Genomic DNA, 17,533 nt, shown 5'->3' with positions numbered 1-17,533 from the left:
CTAGTGGTGTTGTGTAGTATGACACACACACACTATGGGAAAGTGCTACTCTCTCAGGTAATGAAATGTTAGCGAATTGACGTATGACGAAACATTCAGTAATTTTTATTTATTTTTTTAAATTTCCACTCAACCAACCGCAAATGTTTTTCCCCCTACACATTTATACAAGAATGAGCCATCTCATCTGACCAATGAAACAACTTGGCACACAAAATGGCAGCTACCGCAATACGGAAACCCGTTTGAGCATCAATACCTTTGAGATCCTGCCTCCCATTCTGACGTCTGGATTTTGTCCTGTTTAACTGCAGCTTCTCTTGAAGGCAAAAATAACTTGAAATGAACTTGACTTCAGGTCTATATACCAATCGGCCTCACTTGTAGGACTGTTACTAGTGATGCAAAGCTGTAGACTAGTTGACAACTGCACTAGTAGTACTTTGGTATGCTAGTAGGACAACTTTTTGGGCCCATTAGTAGTTTACCAGACATATTTGATTGTGTAGTAGGCCAAAAGTAAGATTATTGTTTTTCTAGAGCACTGGATTGTCTTACTAGTGAGAACAAAGAGGACACTACTGCACGAGCCTTAATGCTCAAGGCTTTGCATAGGCAACCAGCAGTCTGGTGTCTTCATTTAAGCACAGATGGCGCCCCCCAGCGGAGGAAGGTACAAGTGTGTTAAAAAAAAAAAAAGAATCCACAAAAAAAGGCCCGCCTGTTCTTGTGCTTGGGCGGCAAGTTGCGCCAGTCTCTTCAGTGACTTGCTAGTGGCTCTTGATGGGCAGGTGTAGCTTCCAGGCTCCTGTCATGTAGCGTAGGCGGATGAAGATCAGGTCTCGACCCATCTGGAGCCAGCTCCAGAGTGGAACCAGCTTAGAACCTGAAGACACACATAAACTTTCCAGTTTTTTTTCCCTCTCTCTTTCTCTTTCACATAGCCGCCAACGCAATTCTTTGTGTTCCCTTTCACACAGCCATGATCCTCCTTTTTATTTTCCCCGTCCACGTTGCCTTTGGCGCACCGCTAATGCTACTACAAGGGCAGCCGGCATATTGCAAGTGCTACTTCAGCTCCCCTCAATTCCATGTCAGTACCTTTCACGCAACAGGAAGACAAATGAAAAAAGAAAGTGACTCGTGACGTTACCTTCAATCTCAGTCCAGTTGACGGCCACCTCTGCGATGGGGATTTCGAAGCACTGCGCGATGTACAAGAGCTCCACATCGAAAGCCCTGCAAAGGAATCATCCACATTTTACATGAATCGTTTCCAGTTTCTCATTTTCTTTAAGATTGAAGCTATGAGAAGTTGAACTTTTTGGCACAAAACCTTTTTTTGATGAACCCTACAACACTAACGTTGGTTTATTTTGCGAGTGGATCTGGAATGGGCCGATTACGGCGGCGGTTCACATTTTATGGCGGCAACCTCACCAGCGTTCCACGTGCAGTGAGGAGAAGGTGCGCAGCGCCGCCTCACGCGTGAAAAGCTTGAAGCCGCACTGCGTGTCCCGCACCCCGCGCACGCAAAAGAACCAAACCAGGAAGTGGAAGCCGCACATCAGGAAGTTGCGGAAGAGCGAGCGCTGAAGCGAGAACGCAAAAAAATAAATAAAATTAAAAAGGTGGGCCGATGGTGCTCGGTGGCGACAAACTGATCCGCTCGGGTTACCTGAGCAACGGCGTCTTGCTGTAAGTGAGCTCGGGAACCGCATGAGATGGCCATATTGTCCTGGGAACCACAAACAAGTCATAAAAGGGGGGGACATTGGGCTAAGACAAAGACAGGACAGCCAAAATGGGGTACACCCTTCACGCCTTCTTTCTTTCCTTCATCTCCTTTCCATCCTTCCTTCCTTTCATTCATTCGAGTTTCCTTCCTTCCATCCAACCTCCTCCTGAACTTCTGTTTTACCATCAATGCTTCCTTTCTACACTCCATTCACACATATATCCTCGTGTCGCCTTCTTAAAGGTTAAATCGAAAATTGTCTCCTGTATCACACACAACATATTACTGTCAAGATTTTTTTTTTGACTTGACCTACCCTTTAAATCGTTCCTTCCTAAAGTATGTCTCTCTCAGAATATACCATACTTCCTCCCTTTCTCCCACTTAAACAGTCAGAGCAGAGAAGTAAAAAAAAAAAAAAAAGTATGCCATCTTTTTTTTCATCCTTTGTGTATTTTTGCAATTCATTCTGTACTGCATTACTATTCGTACAATTTTTTTTTTATTACCGGTCTGGGACTGAGGTCTTTAAGGCCCGCTTCAACTTTTTCAATGTCAGCGAACTTGGTGGCTCCGTCAGCGTCGGCCATAAGAATGAGGCGGCCCCTGGAGCTCAGCGTTCCCTTTTCGACAACATAAACAAATGTTAGCATGCTTCTGCTGCTAGCGGGTGGCTAACGTCTCTCACCAAGCGCACTGCACCCCCTTTTCCTCGGTTCTTCACCAGTGTCAGAACCCGCACTGTCTGCGCGCCATACTTCTTGGTGTACCCCAACGCCACCTGGTGGTTCATCACAAAAGTGAACGATGTGTTAAAATTTAGAATGTCATTACTATGTGAATTTTCACCAAATTTTAAAAAGGTAAATGCCTTTTATTATTACCCAAAAAACATCAGGTTACTGCATCAAACACAGAAAATAGAAAGTTTCAAGTATAAAAGTACCAAATTGGACTGTTTTTTGGTTGTATTTTTAAACATTTCAATGTATCATTAATGTGTTAAATTTCAATACATTTTGAGTGCAATCCCAACAAGTGAGAATTGCCAACCAAATCTAAACGGATCATCCTGGAAGAATACCAAGCCACTGTGAAATAATTTTGTTTCAGTATAAAAAAAATGGTGCAGATGTTGCAAACAAAAAAAAAGAAAAAGAAATCCGTTACCAAAAATGAATACAACATGTGGTGAGTAATTAAGGTTCTCACCTGTGTGGTGTTGTCTTTACTGCCGTCATCTACCACAATGACCTCGTAGGTGAAAGAAGTTTGTCGTTTCTAAGAGTGGAGTACGAAAACAGTTCAACACCGCTACTTGTTGGCACTTCATTACTCTTCAGCGTCATACTGACCCGCCTGTTCTCCAAATATCCCATGGCTTCATCCAGCATCACTGGTACTGAAACAACACACAATTGGATGCAAGGTTAAAAGAAATTAGATTAAAGCTCAACGGTGATGTCACTCACTCCGCAGTTCCTCATTGTAGGCGGGAATCACCACGGAGAGTTCTACGGAGGGGAGTTCGTGCATAGAGGGGAACAGCTCCTCGGCTCCGGTAGTGGTGACAAACCGTTTCTCCTTGTCGTCCCGCGTCAGGTTTACTGTGCTGGCGGTGACATGCGCCACCATCACAAACTGAGGAGAACAAATGAGTCGTCTGGTTGTTAAAACGCATCTTACACTAAACACACAGAGTTGCATCAGTGTAGATTTGAGGTTAGGGTTTGTAGGGAAACAAACAAGCAGTTCATGGCTTGAATGGTTACCACCTAGTAAAAAAAAAAGGACACTGACATTCTGGTTACCAAAGTGGACTCTTCCGGTTGATAATTATAGTGTGCCAGAACACCCAATTCTATAGGTTTCTTAAAAAGCTCCAAAACAGCTGGCAAAATCGCAACATTACATTGAAAAAGGCTGGCAGTCAGTTATTACTGACCATTCAGGATCATGCATCAGAATCACAATCATCATTTTGACCAAGTATGATTCACAACGCACAAGGAAAGAGAAAGTCTCCGGTCGTTTTAGCCGCGGTATTTCATGCTATTATTTTAAATCTGTTTTAGATTAACCAAAGCAGTAATTTTAAAGAAATTTAGGGCTACATGTGTCGAAAATCAAAATATCCGAATATTATTTCTGTGACTAAACTATCCCGTAGTCACTTTCAACCATACATATTGTTCTACAGACCACCTGCCAAAAAGACATTTGCACTTACCACGATCACAGCTACAATCGCCAAGCATACTAAAGCTTGAAGTATTTCAAAGAGGCTGTCCATTTTTGGACAAGTGTGCTGGACGGAATCGCTGTTAGCTCTCACGGCAAGTTACCCGCGGAGCTAGTCAGCGTGACTATTTGTACTTTTCGGAGGTTCGAGGACATTGACCACCGAAAGATCACCAATTCAACAAAGTCAGACTACAACAGGTTCATATTTGCACAAGTGCGAGAGTTGTTCATTCCTCTGCTTGCTTCCAATCGCAAGTGAACACAGCGGCAACACGGAAGTGCCTCGGTTCCTGGATGACACGTCATTGGTTGTGACGAGCGACCAAATACTCGGTCACGCGAGCAGTGACACCTATAGGTCAGGAGAATTTATAACGAGCGCTGGCTTCACGTAAAAAACGGGGAGATATATAAATACTTTTAAATTAACAATGACATTGAATGATCGATTACGGCAGTATTTTGGTGTTTAGATTAGTGATTTTTGTTAGAGAGTAAAGTGAGTGGCAGGGTTTTTTTAAGGCTTTTAGTGCCATTCTCCTCTGCTCTTATATCAAGTAAAAACAACGGTTCGCAAATCCAATAAAGTTCCGCTTTATTTAAGCACTTTTACCACAAAATATTTTACAACATGTGGATTCAGTCCGCTGTCATACCAAATCGACTTTCCTCTTACTTTTTCCCCTTGCAGGCTTTCGTAGTTCAACTTCGAAACCACGTGGTCAACCAAAACATCATGGCGGCTGGATTCAAGTAAGAAAGACTGCTCATAATTGGACTATTTTATCACCGTTTTCGTACAAATTTACTCGTATTCATATATCAATTCATCAAGTTAAAATTAGGCTTTTGTACTAATGCCATTTTCGTGAGTTCGTGTGCTTATTTTGTACTAATCCACGACTAAAACGTAGCGAGTTGGTTCAATTTGTTTTGGTTGTGTGCAGGACGGCTGAGCCTTTGGAATACCACCGGAGCTTTCTGGTGGGTGACGTTCAAACTTTTTATTTATTGCTACACCACATTTACCTAGAACGTCATCTTGCACATTTCCATTTTTTTCCAGAAAGAAAACTGCCGACCAGATGGACGCGAACTGTCAGAATTCCGAACTACGACGGTCAACATTGGTCAGTAACACTCTTTTACGGCCCTTAAAACAACACTTTACCTTTCATACATCAACTTACTCGTCACAAAGTTGTGCAAAAATGTATTTTCATTTGTTCATTTTGCAATGGTCCGCAGGGTCCATTAGTACAGCAGACGGCTCGGCGCTGGTGAAGTTAGGCAACACCACAGTCATCTGCGGTGTCAAAGCGGTAAATGACTTTCGAGGAGAAGCACAAGCTCGTGTCGATAAATCAATGCCGCCCATTGTGTCGTGACTTCAGTTTTTTTGTGTTATTGTGCAGGAGCTGTCCAATCCGTTAGTGGATGCCCCGGGGAAAGGTTTCATAGGTAAGCGGGTGATGAATTAAAACGTTTTTACATTTCCATTTGTATATTTTATTTTCCAAAACATTTTTTTTATGATTCAACACATTTCCAGTACCCAATGTGGACCTACCGCCGCTGTGCTCTTCACAGTTCCGACCCGGACCGCCGGGGGAGCAGGCCCAAGCTGCCAGTCAGTTCATGGTTGACATCATTGAGAGGTGTATAACGGATGATCAAAAAAAAATAGTCACATTTCCTTATGTGTAATCTATTATTTTGTCACTGCAGCTCGGAAGTGTTGCAGGTGGAGGATTTGTGCATCGAACGAGGCAAGGTGAGAGACTAAATGGGGGAGAACATTTATAGAATAAGTACAAATATTACAAAAACGTTAACGTTCAATGTGTTGTGTTATTGAAGCTGTGCTGGTCGCTGTACTGTGACCTGATGTGTCTGGACTATGACGGCAACGTGTTGGACACGTGCACGCTGGCCCTGCTGGCCGCTCTGAAGAACAGTACGTACAATCCACCCTGCTCATTTCAGTTACCGTCAACCCTTCATCTTCTTGGTCTTGGCCCACGCAGCCACACTCCCCGAGGTCTCAGTCAACGGCGAGACCGGCGCGCCAGAGGTGGACTTGGGAAAGCGACACAAGTTGAAGATTCTCAAGCATCCCGTTGCTGCCTCCTTCTGCGTCTTTGACGAGTGAGCTCAGACTGTTCCTTCGATTTAAACGTCATCTCGGGTGTCTTAAAGTGCAAAGCCTGTTTTGCGCCTTGCAGCTCCATCCTCCTGGCGGACCCCACGGCCGAAGAGGAGCAACTGGCTACTGCTCACTTCACTGTGGTGATGGATGAGGAAGGACGCCTGTGCTCCGTGCACAAACCAGGTCAGGACCGCAGCTTCCTCTCTTGACGTGTTAAGGAGAACTGGGTAATCTCATTTGGTAGAGGTGAAGGGACCCAGAATTAAGTCCCTTGGTTCAGGACTAGGTAGTACTCTTGGTTCAATTATTTTTTTCAGTGGTTGGTTATTCTGTTTCTACACTATTGTCTAAAAAGCTCAAAGAAAAGTGCAAATATAAGTATTTCAAGATCAGCCTAGTTTTTGCTGAATATTCTTTAATGTCAAACCCTCTCCAATACTGCTTTTTACATTGACAGAAAGTGACGGCTGTCGGCTCATTTTATATTTAGTCATTTGATGATTCCACGTTACATTAGCGTGTTGCTTTGAACATAGACTTGACAGTTGGGAAATGTCATTTCCGACTTTTTTTTTTTAAAGGTGGAACGCCTTTGTCTGCGGAGAAACTCCAGGAGTTGATTAGCCGAGCGACGGTGCGGCAGAAAGAAATCTGCAAACTCATCAACAAAGTCATCAAAAGCATCACACAAAAAAAGATAAAAAAATAAATGTTTTTCTTTTTTTTTTTTAATATCTCTAAAAGCTGTATTCTCATTGTCAATATATATTCCTCTTTTTTAACAATAAAACTGCTGACAAAGACATCTTAAAAAAAGTATTTTTTAAGTGTCCAGAAATGTGTCAACACTCACGGCTCCAAATCCAGCGCCGGCATACAAAAGTGGCTCGAGAGGTAGACGGCGGCCTCCCAGGATCAGTTTGTTCTGCGGGAAGATGTGCGGTGAGGAATCCTCTCGGGATGCCCCCTCCCAAACCTATGGAGGGGGTCTTAGTGGAAGTATTCAGCTACAAGGACCTTCTTCTTGTGTGACTGAAAAAAATACAGGCAAAGTTCCTTCCTTGTAGTTCATTCGCGCCTCGGCGTGGCGGGGGGCAATGTTTCTGCCTGGCGAGGTTTGGGGAGGGGCTGCGGCGTGCTCCTCTTCCTCCTACTTCTTGCTTGGTTGGCGGTATGCTGTGGGACCCCCGCACCCCCCTGGGGGACCGCCATAGCCATTTGCTGCTGCTGCATTTGGTGCTGCAAGAATTGCAACTACATCAGGAAACACAAAGAGCAACGTCAGCGGGCAGGAAGTTGGCGGCGGCGTCATGACGATGGCGGCGGAATGATGTCACAAGTGTGTGGAAAAACGCATTGAGCATTTATTCATGTGTACTACTATTGTACACTTTTTCTCAGTCAAATGCTAAATTATTAATCCTAATAAGACCAATTAGGAGGCAAGTGTCTTGTAACCTTCAGGGCTCTACTAGTAACCCCCAAAATGCCCACTAATGGTTTTGCAGAAGTGAAAAGTGTTACTAGTAGTAACACTATTGTTCTAATAGTGCACCGAATTGAGGAAAAAGTGTATCCTAGTACATGCGTACATAAACAAATGCTCAAACGGCTTTCCATACAAGCGAGCATGTTAGTAAAGCTCCAGCAAAGCACGAAATGAGGGACATGGGACTTGCAGAGGAATTTATGATATTTGGACTGTCAAGGTAAAATTGTGACATAGCAAGGAATCCGTGGAACAGAACTAGGGGGAAAAAAAACGCAATCAGTTCCAATCTTGAACATGTTGCAATTTTGCACATTGTCAATCCCACACAAACATCAACAATTATCATTGTCGTACCTGAAAAAGCTGTTGAAACGCTTGCCATGTAAAGTAACCATAATTGTCTTCGGCACAGCGTCGTGACTTGATGCTAACCAATAATCAACAGAGGATGGCGGCTCTAACATTGATGATAAATTGCAATATCTACGCGACTGAAAAACATGTTAACACACATGGGTTAGTACAGCAAAGTAACGCCGAGCCGACCCATCTTTGACAAGACGCTAATTGATAAATCGGGGTTCAAGAAAACAACAACACACATTGCGATAGCCATGGAACTGAAAAAGTTGTAAATTGTACTTTCAGTTTGTTAAAGCAAAGTAACCACAATCTTCTCCTTCCTTGCGGCTTTCTGTTGCCCTAACTGCTAATGAACATATTAGCAAGGCCACTGTTGCAACGTCTATGCAACGGATTCAATTTGGAGAATGGTGGTAAGAGCAAAACGCTCAATTCTTGATAGGGGTGTGACTGATCTTGGTCAATGCCATAATTTATAAAAATGGTAAAAAAAACAAAACAAAACATGCACAATACACTTTCTGCTCTCAATCAATCTTGTGGAAACGCTTTGTTTTCTGGAATAAAATCCGTTTTTCATCAGACAGCCACAGCATCAATGACAGGGACACAATTTTGACCTTTCCTCAGAGGGGATTCAACACTCCCCGAAAACCGACAATCATCCAAGGTAACCGTGACGACCACAGCACTCATGCAGCCAGTCGGACAACGCCTTTTCACCATGCTCGGCGTGGCAGCGGCCAATCACAATGCTTGACATACAACAGAGATGGAGTGATTGATGTGCTTGTAAAAGGGGAGGAAAACGGCTCGTCGGACGGGCCGATTAAATTCCATCCAATTTGATTCAATTTTTGACTTTTCTTTTTTTTCTTTTGGTCATTTATTGAACGGCCCTTGTGCACATTGTGTGTGTATGTCCATGTCACAGTTACTTGGATTTGAGGCTGGTGCTGCTGCTGAAGCCTTGGAGAAGGCAGCGGGGGCCCAGACCCGTCCAGCCCACAGCCCAACTGGGACAGCACTAATGGTGGGGAAGGAGGTGGGGAGTGGAAAGGAAGGAGAGGGGTTGTTTGCCCCAGGAGGGAAAACATGACAATGGAAGGGGTGAAAATAACAAAACACAAGAAAAAAAAGGAGGGAAATATTGCATGAGGAGATGCAATGGAAGAAGAGAAAGTAAAGAGAAGAAGGGGTTGGGGCGGAAGGATGGGGGAGGATAGAGTCAATCAAAGAAAGTAACGCAGCAGAGAAGAAAGGGAATTGAGTACAACCGCCATGTGTTGGCTACAGAGTAAACTACGTTAGCACACGAGTGGAACTCGCGACACTTCCACGGAGGAGGGAAATGTGTGTTAAGTGTGTAATTATTGGGGGGGCAGAGCGGTTGTGGAGTGTCGTACCTGCCGCCTGTGGAGACATGAAGCCGCCCACGCCCAAGTTGATGACGGCCGTTTGCTGGTTGCCTAAACTCGGGTCGGAGCCCTGGTCGCCCTGCAAGGCCACAAATGGTCATTTGGATTTTAGAGGCCAGCTGCAGCCAATTGGAGAATGCAGCGTATGATATTGCAGGGTCTGGAGCTAAGGCACTACAACGGAGTATGCTAATCTAAGCATGAGTGAGGAAGATCACTATTTTATTGTTTTTTTTTTTTTTTTTTTTTTTTTTTACAAGAGACTGAGGGCAGTTGCAGCCATGCTGAGATTATGGAGCATAATACGGCTCAGCAATGGTGTGGGCTCATTAAAACTTGAGTTCTATTACAACAAACATGCATGTATGGAGAAGACAAACAATTTTAAAGAGGAGAGCGTGGACAGCTGCAGCAAAGGTGAGATTGCGGAGCAAAGCAACAGTGTCCACAATCTAAGTTACGGGAAACGCAGACAGAAACGAGGTTCGCTAACATTCAGCTGCATGAGGAAGACATGTCTTGATGTTTACAAGCGAGTGGGGGGCATTGCAGCCAAGTGGAGACTGTGGCGCAGCGTGAGAGCGCAATGAATGACTCACCGTGTCCCCCTGCTGCTGTGGGCTGGAAGTGGCTGACTGGCTCTGTGGGGAGAACTGCGACAGCTGCTGCTGCTGCACTGGGTTGAAGATGAGCGGGCCGCTCGGGATCTTAGCATGTCAACAAACAAACGAGTTCACACGAATGACTGGACGCCGAAAAGAGAAAGGTGACAAACCCCACATACCTGCAGCAAGTTGAGCGGTCGCAGCCCGGTGCTGCTGTTCAGGCCAAAGTGACTCCCTGGAAGAGACACACACAAATTATTACCTTTACCTTTACTATTTACAGCTAAAATGTTCCCATTTGGGAGTGAGTCCCACACACTGGTGATAAATGTTTTAAAAAAAATGAATAATAATAACAGCTACACCAGTAATATCGACATCTGATCGATTGTGAATCAATGTAAAGACAATTGCAAGTACAGACAATTTCACATTATATCCTGTTCTACTTGCTGCATTAATTTACAAAAATTGGCCAGTGACATTATTTCACTTTCTGAACTCTGTCACTTTAAGACAATGAGGCGATGCGCAATTAACAAAACTATTTACATCCATCTTTTGACTTTTTTTTTTCTGTGTGTGAGCTGTCATCCTCGATCCCCAATGTAACTCCTTTGTGTGAATGCCGGTTGGTTGACGGTTGCTACAAACCAGTTTGCGCGGCGGGCTGCATGGGGGGCATGAGGCTTCCAGACGGCAGGCTCAGGTTCAGTCCGGGACCGAGCACGGGGTTGGAGCCGCTCATCAGCGTCTGGGGGTTGCTGCAAAAATGTCACGAAATTTTCATCAAACGAGTTGGTTTTCATTTCAGGGGGGCTTGAGGGGAAGCTGCCCCCAAGCGGAATAGCACAGCGCTCGGCACTTACCAGACGGAGCTGACCACGTTGATGAAGTTGAGGCCGGCCGGGTTGGCCACGACGGGCGACGAGGTGGTACCGGTGGTGCCCACAGTGGGCAGCGGGATGGTCATGACGGGCAGCGGCTGGCTGAGGGCCAGCTGCTGCGGGGCGAAGGGCGTGAGCAGGCCGGGCTGCGCAGGGACGTCCGGCGGGGTGGCCGTCCCCGACGGGGGTCCGAGCGAGTCGGTGGGGTGCGGCGTAGAGCCCGGCGTGTTGGTGGGGGTGCCCGATCCTATGACAAGAGCATTTTTACACACAACTGCGCCATTCTGTGATGTCCAATCAAAATGGTTAATATACAACACAATTATTTTGTTATTTATGCACAAGACACAATTTTTACATGTTTTATGAAGCCGGTACTGTTTTCGTCAACAATGAGGATGCCAAAAATATTTCGCTGACGAGAGCAACCATTCGGGGACTTGTACTCACTTTGCGTGGCGCTCATGGGCGAAAGCGAGGCAGGGGACAGCAGGCCCACCTGTCCCAGCTCCATGGAGTGCTTCCTGTTCAGGGGCTGGCCTTTGGCGGGGGGCGGCGGTGTAGGACACTTAAGACCACTTGCGGTTTGGGAGCTGTATGGATTACCTGCAGGCAGACGGAAGAGGATGCTTTCAAAAAGTCCAGGAACCTTTTGTCTGGAGCAATGACCCGATTGGAACTTTTTACTTCCGGGAACCACTCGTGAGGAGAACTGAAAGTGGAAAGCAGCCACTGTCGGGGTATACCTGAGGAGCTGCTGCCTGATCCTGGCGGCAGTTTGATGGGCTGCGGCCGGTGCTTCACTCCTTTGCCCAACACGGACGTTTGAACCAGCGGAGAAAAACCATCACTCTGACAAAGATGACGACAAGCATGTGTCAAATCGCACAACCCACACAGGGAATATTTACTTACAGTTGTGGGAAAAAAATGATCATATAACTAACAGTCAGAAAAGACAACATGTTTTTTGGCAGCGCAATGACACAGCTATTGAGGTAAGAATTGAAGTGATTTTGAATATTATCAAGAAAACAACGGAAAAAGGGGCTCTAAAATTCAACTCTTATCAGTTATTTTTGTTCATTATTTGTCCAAATAAATGTCCCTCTAGTTGCATCGCCGTTTAAATGGACAAGAAACTGAGTAAGCAAGGCTGGTCTAATCCGTTTTTCCATGACTGGATAATGATGATGATGATTATGGCTGTGCGATGATGGAAAATAATCTAATTGCCATTTTCCCCCCTAAAAATGCATTACATTTTCCCCCATGGTTCTTTTCTAATATATTTTTCAACAAATATTTACGATTACGACAATTAATATTAAATCTGTTATGCATCATAGAACACTGAGGTGAAGGCAACGCCAACATTCTCAAGTGGAAATTACGGAAACATAGCGGTAGCTTTGCCACTTCCTCGGTCAACTTATACAGGCAGATAAATAAATAAAATATACATGTATAAAATCAAAGCTTGGGCCCGATCTCCACTTACTAACATTACAAACAGCAACTGTCTACTGATGACGTAATATCAAGCGCCAGCAGGCATTCCAATCGCCATCGTTCTACTCTAACGACGATGATGATGTTGAAGTTGATGATGAGAAAGGGCACCTCGTCCTTGTCAGGGGAGGGGGGCGCCGGCGCCATGCTGCCTGAGTTGTGGGACATCTTGACCTGACACTTGACATCACGCTCATACACGCATTTGTACTGCGCGAGGAACCTGGCGCACACAGAAACACAGTCAACTAACAAATATTGGCTGTCGGACGAAAAACACATCATTTGTGTTATTCACTGTGGCATGAGAAAAGCTAAAATCCTCTCAAATGTGTCCACACACCGTTCGGCATCCAATTTAGAACCGATGAGGAACCTGAGGAAAAAAAAAAAAGAAGGGAGGTTGTTTATTCAGTGATTTGGTTGACGTTTCCTGGCGTGGACAAAGTTGGAAGTCTTACGGCGGATGTGTGAGCTTTAGGTCTGCGCCGTCCCCGTTGGCCTTGCTGTCTTTGGTGCAGTAGATCTTGCCGTACACCAGCGGGTCACCCAGCGACTGAACAATGGACACCATTGTCCTCTGGGTTTGACCGCCCACCTCGCACTCGAAGGTGTAGTCGTCCACAACCTCCTATGCGGGGAGGAAACAAAGCATGTCATGATGTTTTATCACCTTCACGAGCATGTATTTAGTCCTTCGAAGACCATGAAAACTGGAAGCCACAATTTCGCACTGTGGGGCAAACGTGACTTCCATGCTGCACTAACTTTTGTTGTCCTAATTCTTAACGGAGGACAAGGTGATTTTATACATATATATTTTTTTTTATCAGGAAACTGAAATTAGCTATCGTTTTCTTTTTTATCTATTTATTTAGGAGAAATTAGGAAATAAGTGATGGCTTGAAAAAGCCCCCTGTGACGTGGATGCTGAAACTGGGAAAATAAATAAATAACCAAAAGCAGGCATGCCAATTAATTGTAAATCTCATAGCAAAAAAAAAAAAAACTTAAATCACTACACAGTCTTTTTGGGGGCATTTTAGTACTGATATCATTTTTACAAGCAAATATTAAGTGCCAATGTTAATGTCAATGAAGCGTCCCTTTAATGATCAAATGCACTTACCTCAGCAGGCCAGATCACAGTGGTGGGCTGAGAATCTTCTAACTGTAGCGATTTCTCCACCACAGCATACTTTTCCACCTGCGAGCAAACACATCTACATCATACTTGTTTGTACGTGAGGAAAGCGGCCAGTGTTCAAACGCTGCACTTACGTCGATTTCTTTGGGAACACTCAGCTGGCAGCTGTTCTGTCTCCACATATCCACGCACTGCGGGACAACAAAATTACAAGTAATCAAAACCTCAATGTTCCTGGAACGCTAGGAAATGCAAACAGAAGATGCAGCCAGAGCGCTCACGTTTCCGATCTTGGAGATCTTCAGGTCGATGATTGGTGCGGATTTCCTCTCTTTCCTCTTCTGCAGGTAGTCGTAGAGGCGCAGCTGACGCGGCGTGGGCAGCTGCGACAGCTCCTGCTGGCGGTTTAGCGCCGCCCGAGAGTGCCTCTTAAAGCACCTTTAGCGCGTAAAAGAAAAATATATATACAAAAAACAAGTGGTGAGAATGTCAAACAGTATTGGGACGTACTGTAGATAAAGTTGTCGTGTGGCAGTAGGTACCGTTTCATGGCGCGGGTGTTCATTTTTTGCTTGTTGTAAAGCAGCCGATTGGCGGCACAGGTGACGGATATGGACGGGTCCAAGCACAGAGGCTCAGCCGTGGCCAAGATCAGCTGGCTCTCCAGCTGCAACTTGTCATCCTGAGGATGAGAGGTTGCTATGGAAACCAGACGTGTCTGTGTGCCAAGATGCTAACAGCATCGCTAATGATAACGTCATCACAGGCAGGTGGCAAAGACAGCAGCTAAGAAGGGAGGCGCACGGTGCTAATTTGCCAAATACTTTTAAAAAACAACCTCTGGTTTCGTTTGATTTTGTTTTCGTACAATTCGTTTTCGTACATACCAAGAACAACATGTGGCTCAGCCATTTGTTTGCTGGAAACGAACGGACCATACCTGTGTCCACTTGTGGTGGTCACTGGTCATGGCGTGAACGTCACAAATGAGAGTCTGCATGGTGGGCCTGAGCAGCACGTGCCTGCTCTGGTAGGAGGGAATCTTGGTGTTGGCACACTGCCTGTAGTCTCGAACCTCCACCAGGACGCAGCCGCAGTGGAAGATGTTCACCTGGACAAAAGGAAACAACGATGCAGGAGGATGGTGATACTCAACATCTGTGACAGATGCTTTGGCCTACCAGCACACACAGAGATCCAAACACACATGAGACAGAGATACATACATATGCGCACGCACATACATGCATACATACACACACCTGTGACTTCTCTAGCAGGTCAACAAGAACAGGCGGCAGTTCCTCAGCATCCAGGTACTCCAGCAGCTCTCCTTCTTCATACGGCAGTCGGATCGTTTCAGAATCTACCCAACATCAGGAGATAAAAAAAATAAAAATAAAAATAAATAAATAAATATATATATATATTTATATATAGATTACACCTACTGGCCTGGGCTCGGGTGTTTCCCTCACCTGATCCATTCTTGCCCCTGAGCATGAGCGAGTAGCCGTCGTTGCCGGCATACAAGTTGACCACCAGACACGACACAGACTCCTGAGACAACAACTTGTCCAGCAGCTTCACGTTCCTCCTGAAATTCTGCCGCACACGCACAGACAAGATGTGCACTCGTAACCATGACAACTGTGGAGAAGCCCACAGATTGGTTGATTAATTGATGAGACCCACCTTCAACTCTGGCTCCTTCTCACATTCTTCTATGAAGAGTTCATAGAGCTTCTGATACAAACTCTTCCTGCCGCCAGAGGAAAGACGTCTCCTGGCGGGGCGCTGGCGAGCACTTTCCACAATGTACTGCAAATGTTATGTCCAGTTATTGTGCATGTTACTCAAAACTGAAAGGGTCTGCAATAAATCATTGGCATGATGACAGGTGGTTGACTAAGTTTGGCGTATTTGAGAATGTAATGGCATAAAAATTGGGTTCACTGAATGTGGTACCCATTTCCTTCTTAATAATTACATAAATTGAAATATTAAAATATTGCTTACCTCTGCTCGATCTAATGCATATTCCAAAACTTGTTGCTGGGGGGGGGTTGACATAAATCAGTGATAAATAAAGAAGAAAGACATTTCATATGCAAGGTATGGAGAACTTTCATTATTATGAATTGTGATTATAAAGAATTTACCATTGTGGTGAGCCGCCAGCTACAAGGTGACAGTAGACGATGCTGCCCCTCACCGTCGCCCTCCTAAAGCGACGATTCACGCCCTGTTTGGAAACAGGACACATTTGAGAAAAGATACACATTGAGGCAAACTGGAAGGCCAGCTGGGCCAGTGCATCACAACCAACGAAGAAGAAAATCACTCAGAAAGCGACGATCACCAAAGTTGTGCGTCGCGTCTAAACGTGCTTTACTGCACCTTAATAACGATAAAATCAATTAGTCGACGGCTTCGACCTAGAATGTTTGAAGGCATGGAGCACGCGTGTCCGTGGAGCGCCTCCGTGGATGCACGACCCGCTGAAGGCTTGCGCGGCTAAAGTTAGCATGCTAGCCCCCCCGCTCAGGAGGGCTTTTTTTTAAGTTCTCCGCGGCGAAAAACCACGGCTCCGCGATGACACGCTTAGCGGCGTGGGTGTACTCGCCTTGCGGGTTGCATAGCGGCCAACAGTGGCTCCAACGCAGGATAACGAAAGCGAAGGGAAACATCGGAGTCTTCATTGAAAAAAAGTAGGAGCGGCCGCCATCTTCTTCCAGTGTGACAACAACAGCTCAACTTCCGGTTTGGGGCGGAGGTGGGCGGAGTTCGCTGGCTGACGTAGACGCCGAACAGCACGCAGAATGGAAACTATATAATTTGAATAAATAAATAAATAAATAAAGTCATCATTATCATCAAAAGCTTGCGCTCAGTCTTGCTTATTTTATAGTAGGACCAGTTTACAAGCGAAGAAAAAATCTCAAACACACAACACACCACAGGAAAATCACTCTGAATCTTTCAGACAACTGCTAATTAGGATTTTGCTGAGGGGCAAAATGTTACAATTGAGACAGATTAGTAAATAGCCTGTTTGTGCTCTGTTTAAAACTATCCAGTGAGTGTCCAATTCAAGTGTTAGTACCACAAGTGTGCAACAGGAGGCGGAGGAGGCCTGAAGATCCACTGTATGGCCGCCATGCCATCTCTGCAGAAACATGAATGTACAGTCAATGAAAGAATTTCATTTGATCTCTTCTGGCCTCGTGTACCTATCTCGAGATGTAAAAGCAGGTTTTTGTCCTTTGCCACTCACTTAAAGTCTCTCATAGAGCGTTTGCACTTTTAAGAAAACAATCTGGTACTTAGTGGCACACAAAACGAGCACTGTGCTGGATTCGAAATGACTGACCACAGTGTTACTGCCTCAATTATTCCCAAAAGTTGGATACAAAAATTGGCTTTTAATCTGTAGTATTGCTTTAATTGAACAACCGCTATGAAGGAGCCGTTATTGAAGATATGGTTTTCATTTTATTTAAACAAAGACACGTCAAACTGCCGCAAGCGCTATTGTTGCGAACGTCTCTCAGCACTCTGTTGAAAGAGTTGTGTCAACATCAGAGCGGGGATAAGCGCTTGCTTTATGAGGGACCAAGAGTTCTGGGTGTGGTTCAGTTTTAACACACACACACGCACACACATGCACAAATACACACAGGCCCCTTTCTTTCTAAAGCTAAAAGTCCACATACATGACCGAGCTTGTGGAAGGTCAACGCGAGCATAAGAATTCAACGCTTTTCCACTTTTTTAAGTGGTTAGTTAAGTGGTGTAAGTCCTTGCTGGGAGCGTTGGTGGATTGCTTTTGTGGGAGGTGGTGGGGTGCTGGTTATGTTTACGTGACAACAAACAGGTCAAATGACACTAGAATACAATCACCACACACAAAAGATGTGCAAAAAGTGACCAAAGCTGTTGTAATGTGCATGCCAGGTCAGTAGCTGGCGATGTCTG

General features: G+C 45.0%; 3 protein-coding genes across 8 annotated transcripts; 1 reads left to right on the top strand and 2 right to left on the bottom strand.

The window, feature by feature from the left end:
• Positions 1-94: 94 nt before the first annotated feature.
• On the bottom strand, positions 95-5,323 carry alg5 (ALG5 dolichyl-phosphate beta-glucosyltransferase). Of its 2 annotated transcripts, none has more exons than XM_088279506.1 (10): positions 5,173-5,323; positions 3,211-3,379; positions 3,094-3,140; positions 2,951-3,019; positions 2,427-2,519; positions 2,248-2,361; positions 1,679-1,738; positions 1,441-1,592; positions 1,154-1,239; positions 95-886 (listed from the first exon to the last, which is right to left on the bottom strand). In XM_088279506.1, the coding sequence occupies exons 2-10, from the start codon at positions 3,371-3,373 to the stop codon at positions 771-773; spliced, it is 900 nt and encodes a 299-aa protein (XP_088135632.1). In that variant the 5' UTR covers positions 3,374-3,379; positions 5,173-5,323; the 3' UTR covers positions 95-770. The 2 variants fall into 2 exon arrangements, with proteins under 2 accessions (XP_088135632.1, XP_088135631.1); XM_088279505.1 differs by lacking the exon at positions 5,173-5,323 and adding an exon at positions 3,969-4,309.
• On the top strand, positions 4,325-6,934 carry exosc8 (exosome component 8). 2 transcript variants are annotated; one of them, XM_088279508.1, is made up of 12 exons: positions 4,325-4,340; positions 4,674-4,735; positions 4,930-4,966; positions 5,049-5,112; positions 5,231-5,304; positions 5,398-5,443; positions 5,535-5,640; positions 5,711-5,756; positions 5,843-5,939; positions 6,010-6,130; positions 6,208-6,314; positions 6,713-6,934. In XM_088279508.1, the coding sequence occupies exons 2-12, from the start codon at positions 4,719-4,721 to the stop codon at positions 6,838-6,840; spliced, it is 843 nt and encodes a 280-aa protein (XP_088135634.1). In that variant the 5' UTR covers positions 4,325-4,340; positions 4,674-4,718; the 3' UTR covers positions 6,841-6,934. The 2 variants fall into 2 exon arrangements, with proteins under 2 accessions (XP_088135634.1, XP_088135633.1); XM_088279507.1 differs by lacking the exon at positions 4,325-4,340 and having other exon boundaries at positions 4,353-4,735.
• On the bottom strand, positions 5,982-16,333 carry supt20h (SPT20 homolog, SAGA complex component). Of its 4 annotated transcripts, XM_088279502.1 has the most exons (23): positions 16,182-16,333; positions 15,718-15,800; positions 15,575-15,610; positions 15,251-15,376; positions 15,034-15,160; positions 14,818-14,921; positions 14,496-14,666; positions 14,098-14,237; positions 13,837-13,993; positions 13,690-13,746; positions 13,538-13,615; positions 12,870-13,039; positions 12,752-12,784; positions 12,520-12,631; positions 11,643-11,748; positions 11,347-11,502; positions 10,879-11,143; positions 10,664-10,773; positions 10,189-10,244; positions 10,004-10,111; positions 9,393-9,483; positions 8,925-9,013; positions 5,982-7,385 (listed from the first exon to the last, which is right to left on the bottom strand). In XM_088279502.1, exons 2-23 carry the CDS (start codon positions 15,718-15,720, stop codon positions 7,200-7,202), a joined length of 2,481 nt encoding a protein of 826 aa, XP_088135628.1. In that variant the 5' UTR covers positions 15,721-15,800; positions 16,182-16,333; the 3' UTR covers positions 5,982-7,199. The 4 variants fall into 4 exon arrangements, with proteins under 4 accessions (XP_088135628.1, XP_088135629.1, XP_088135630.1 ...); XM_088279503.1 differs by lacking the exon at positions 8,925-9,013; XM_088279501.1 differs by lacking the exon at positions 5,982-7,385 and having other exon boundaries at positions 7,807-9,013.
• Between the last annotated feature and the right edge of the window lie 1,200 nt (positions 16,334-17,533).

Source organism: Idiotropiscis lumnitzeri, chromosome 17 (assembly GCF_059441095.1).
Source record: "Idiotropiscis lumnitzeri isolate Australia: NSW breed Sydney's pygmy pipehorse chromosome 17, RoL_Ilum_1.0, whole genome shotgun sequence".
Classification (NCBI taxonomy): domain Eukaryota; kingdom Metazoa; phylum Chordata; class Actinopteri; order Syngnathiformes; family Syngnathidae; genus Idiotropiscis; species Idiotropiscis lumnitzeri.
This window is presented reverse-complemented; position numbering and strand designations above follow the sequence as displayed.

Bases quoted from the DNA above. Each gene is read 5' to 3' on its own strand.
- alg5 (XM_088279505.1), bottom strand. From the start codon at position 4,031: ATGGACAGCCTCTTTGAAATACTTCAAGCTTTAGTATGCTTGGCGATT. The intron at 2,362-2,426 runs GTGAGAGACGTT...GTTGTCGAAAAG, and splicing joins AAGGGGGTGCAGTGCGCTTG to GGAACGCTGAGCTCCAGGGG. The intron at 1,593-1,678 runs GTAACCCGAGCG...TTCTCGCTTCAG, and splicing joins AGCAAGACGCCGTTGCTCAG to CGCTCGCTCTTCCGCAACTT.
- exosc8 (XM_088279507.1), top strand. From the start codon at position 4,614: ATGTGGATTCAGTCCGCTGTCATACCAAATCGACTTTCCTCTTACTTT. The intron at 4,736-4,929 runs GTAAGAAAGACT...GGTTGTGTGCAG, and splicing joins ATCATGGCGGCTGGATTCAA to GACGGCTGAGCCTTTGGAAT. The intron at 5,641-5,710 runs GTGTATAACGGA...TTGTCACTGCAG, and splicing joins ATGGTTGACATCATTGAGAG to CTCGGAAGTGTTGCAGGTGG.
- supt20h (XM_088279501.1), bottom strand. The intron at 15,377-15,574 runs GTAAGCAATATT...TAACATTTGCAG, and splicing joins ATGCATTAGATCGAGCAGAG to TACATTGTGGAAAGTGCTCG. The intron at 11,749-12,519 runs GTGCCCTTTCTC...CATCTTTGTCAG, and splicing joins CCTCCCCTGACAAGGACGAG to AGTGATGGTTTTTCTCCGCT.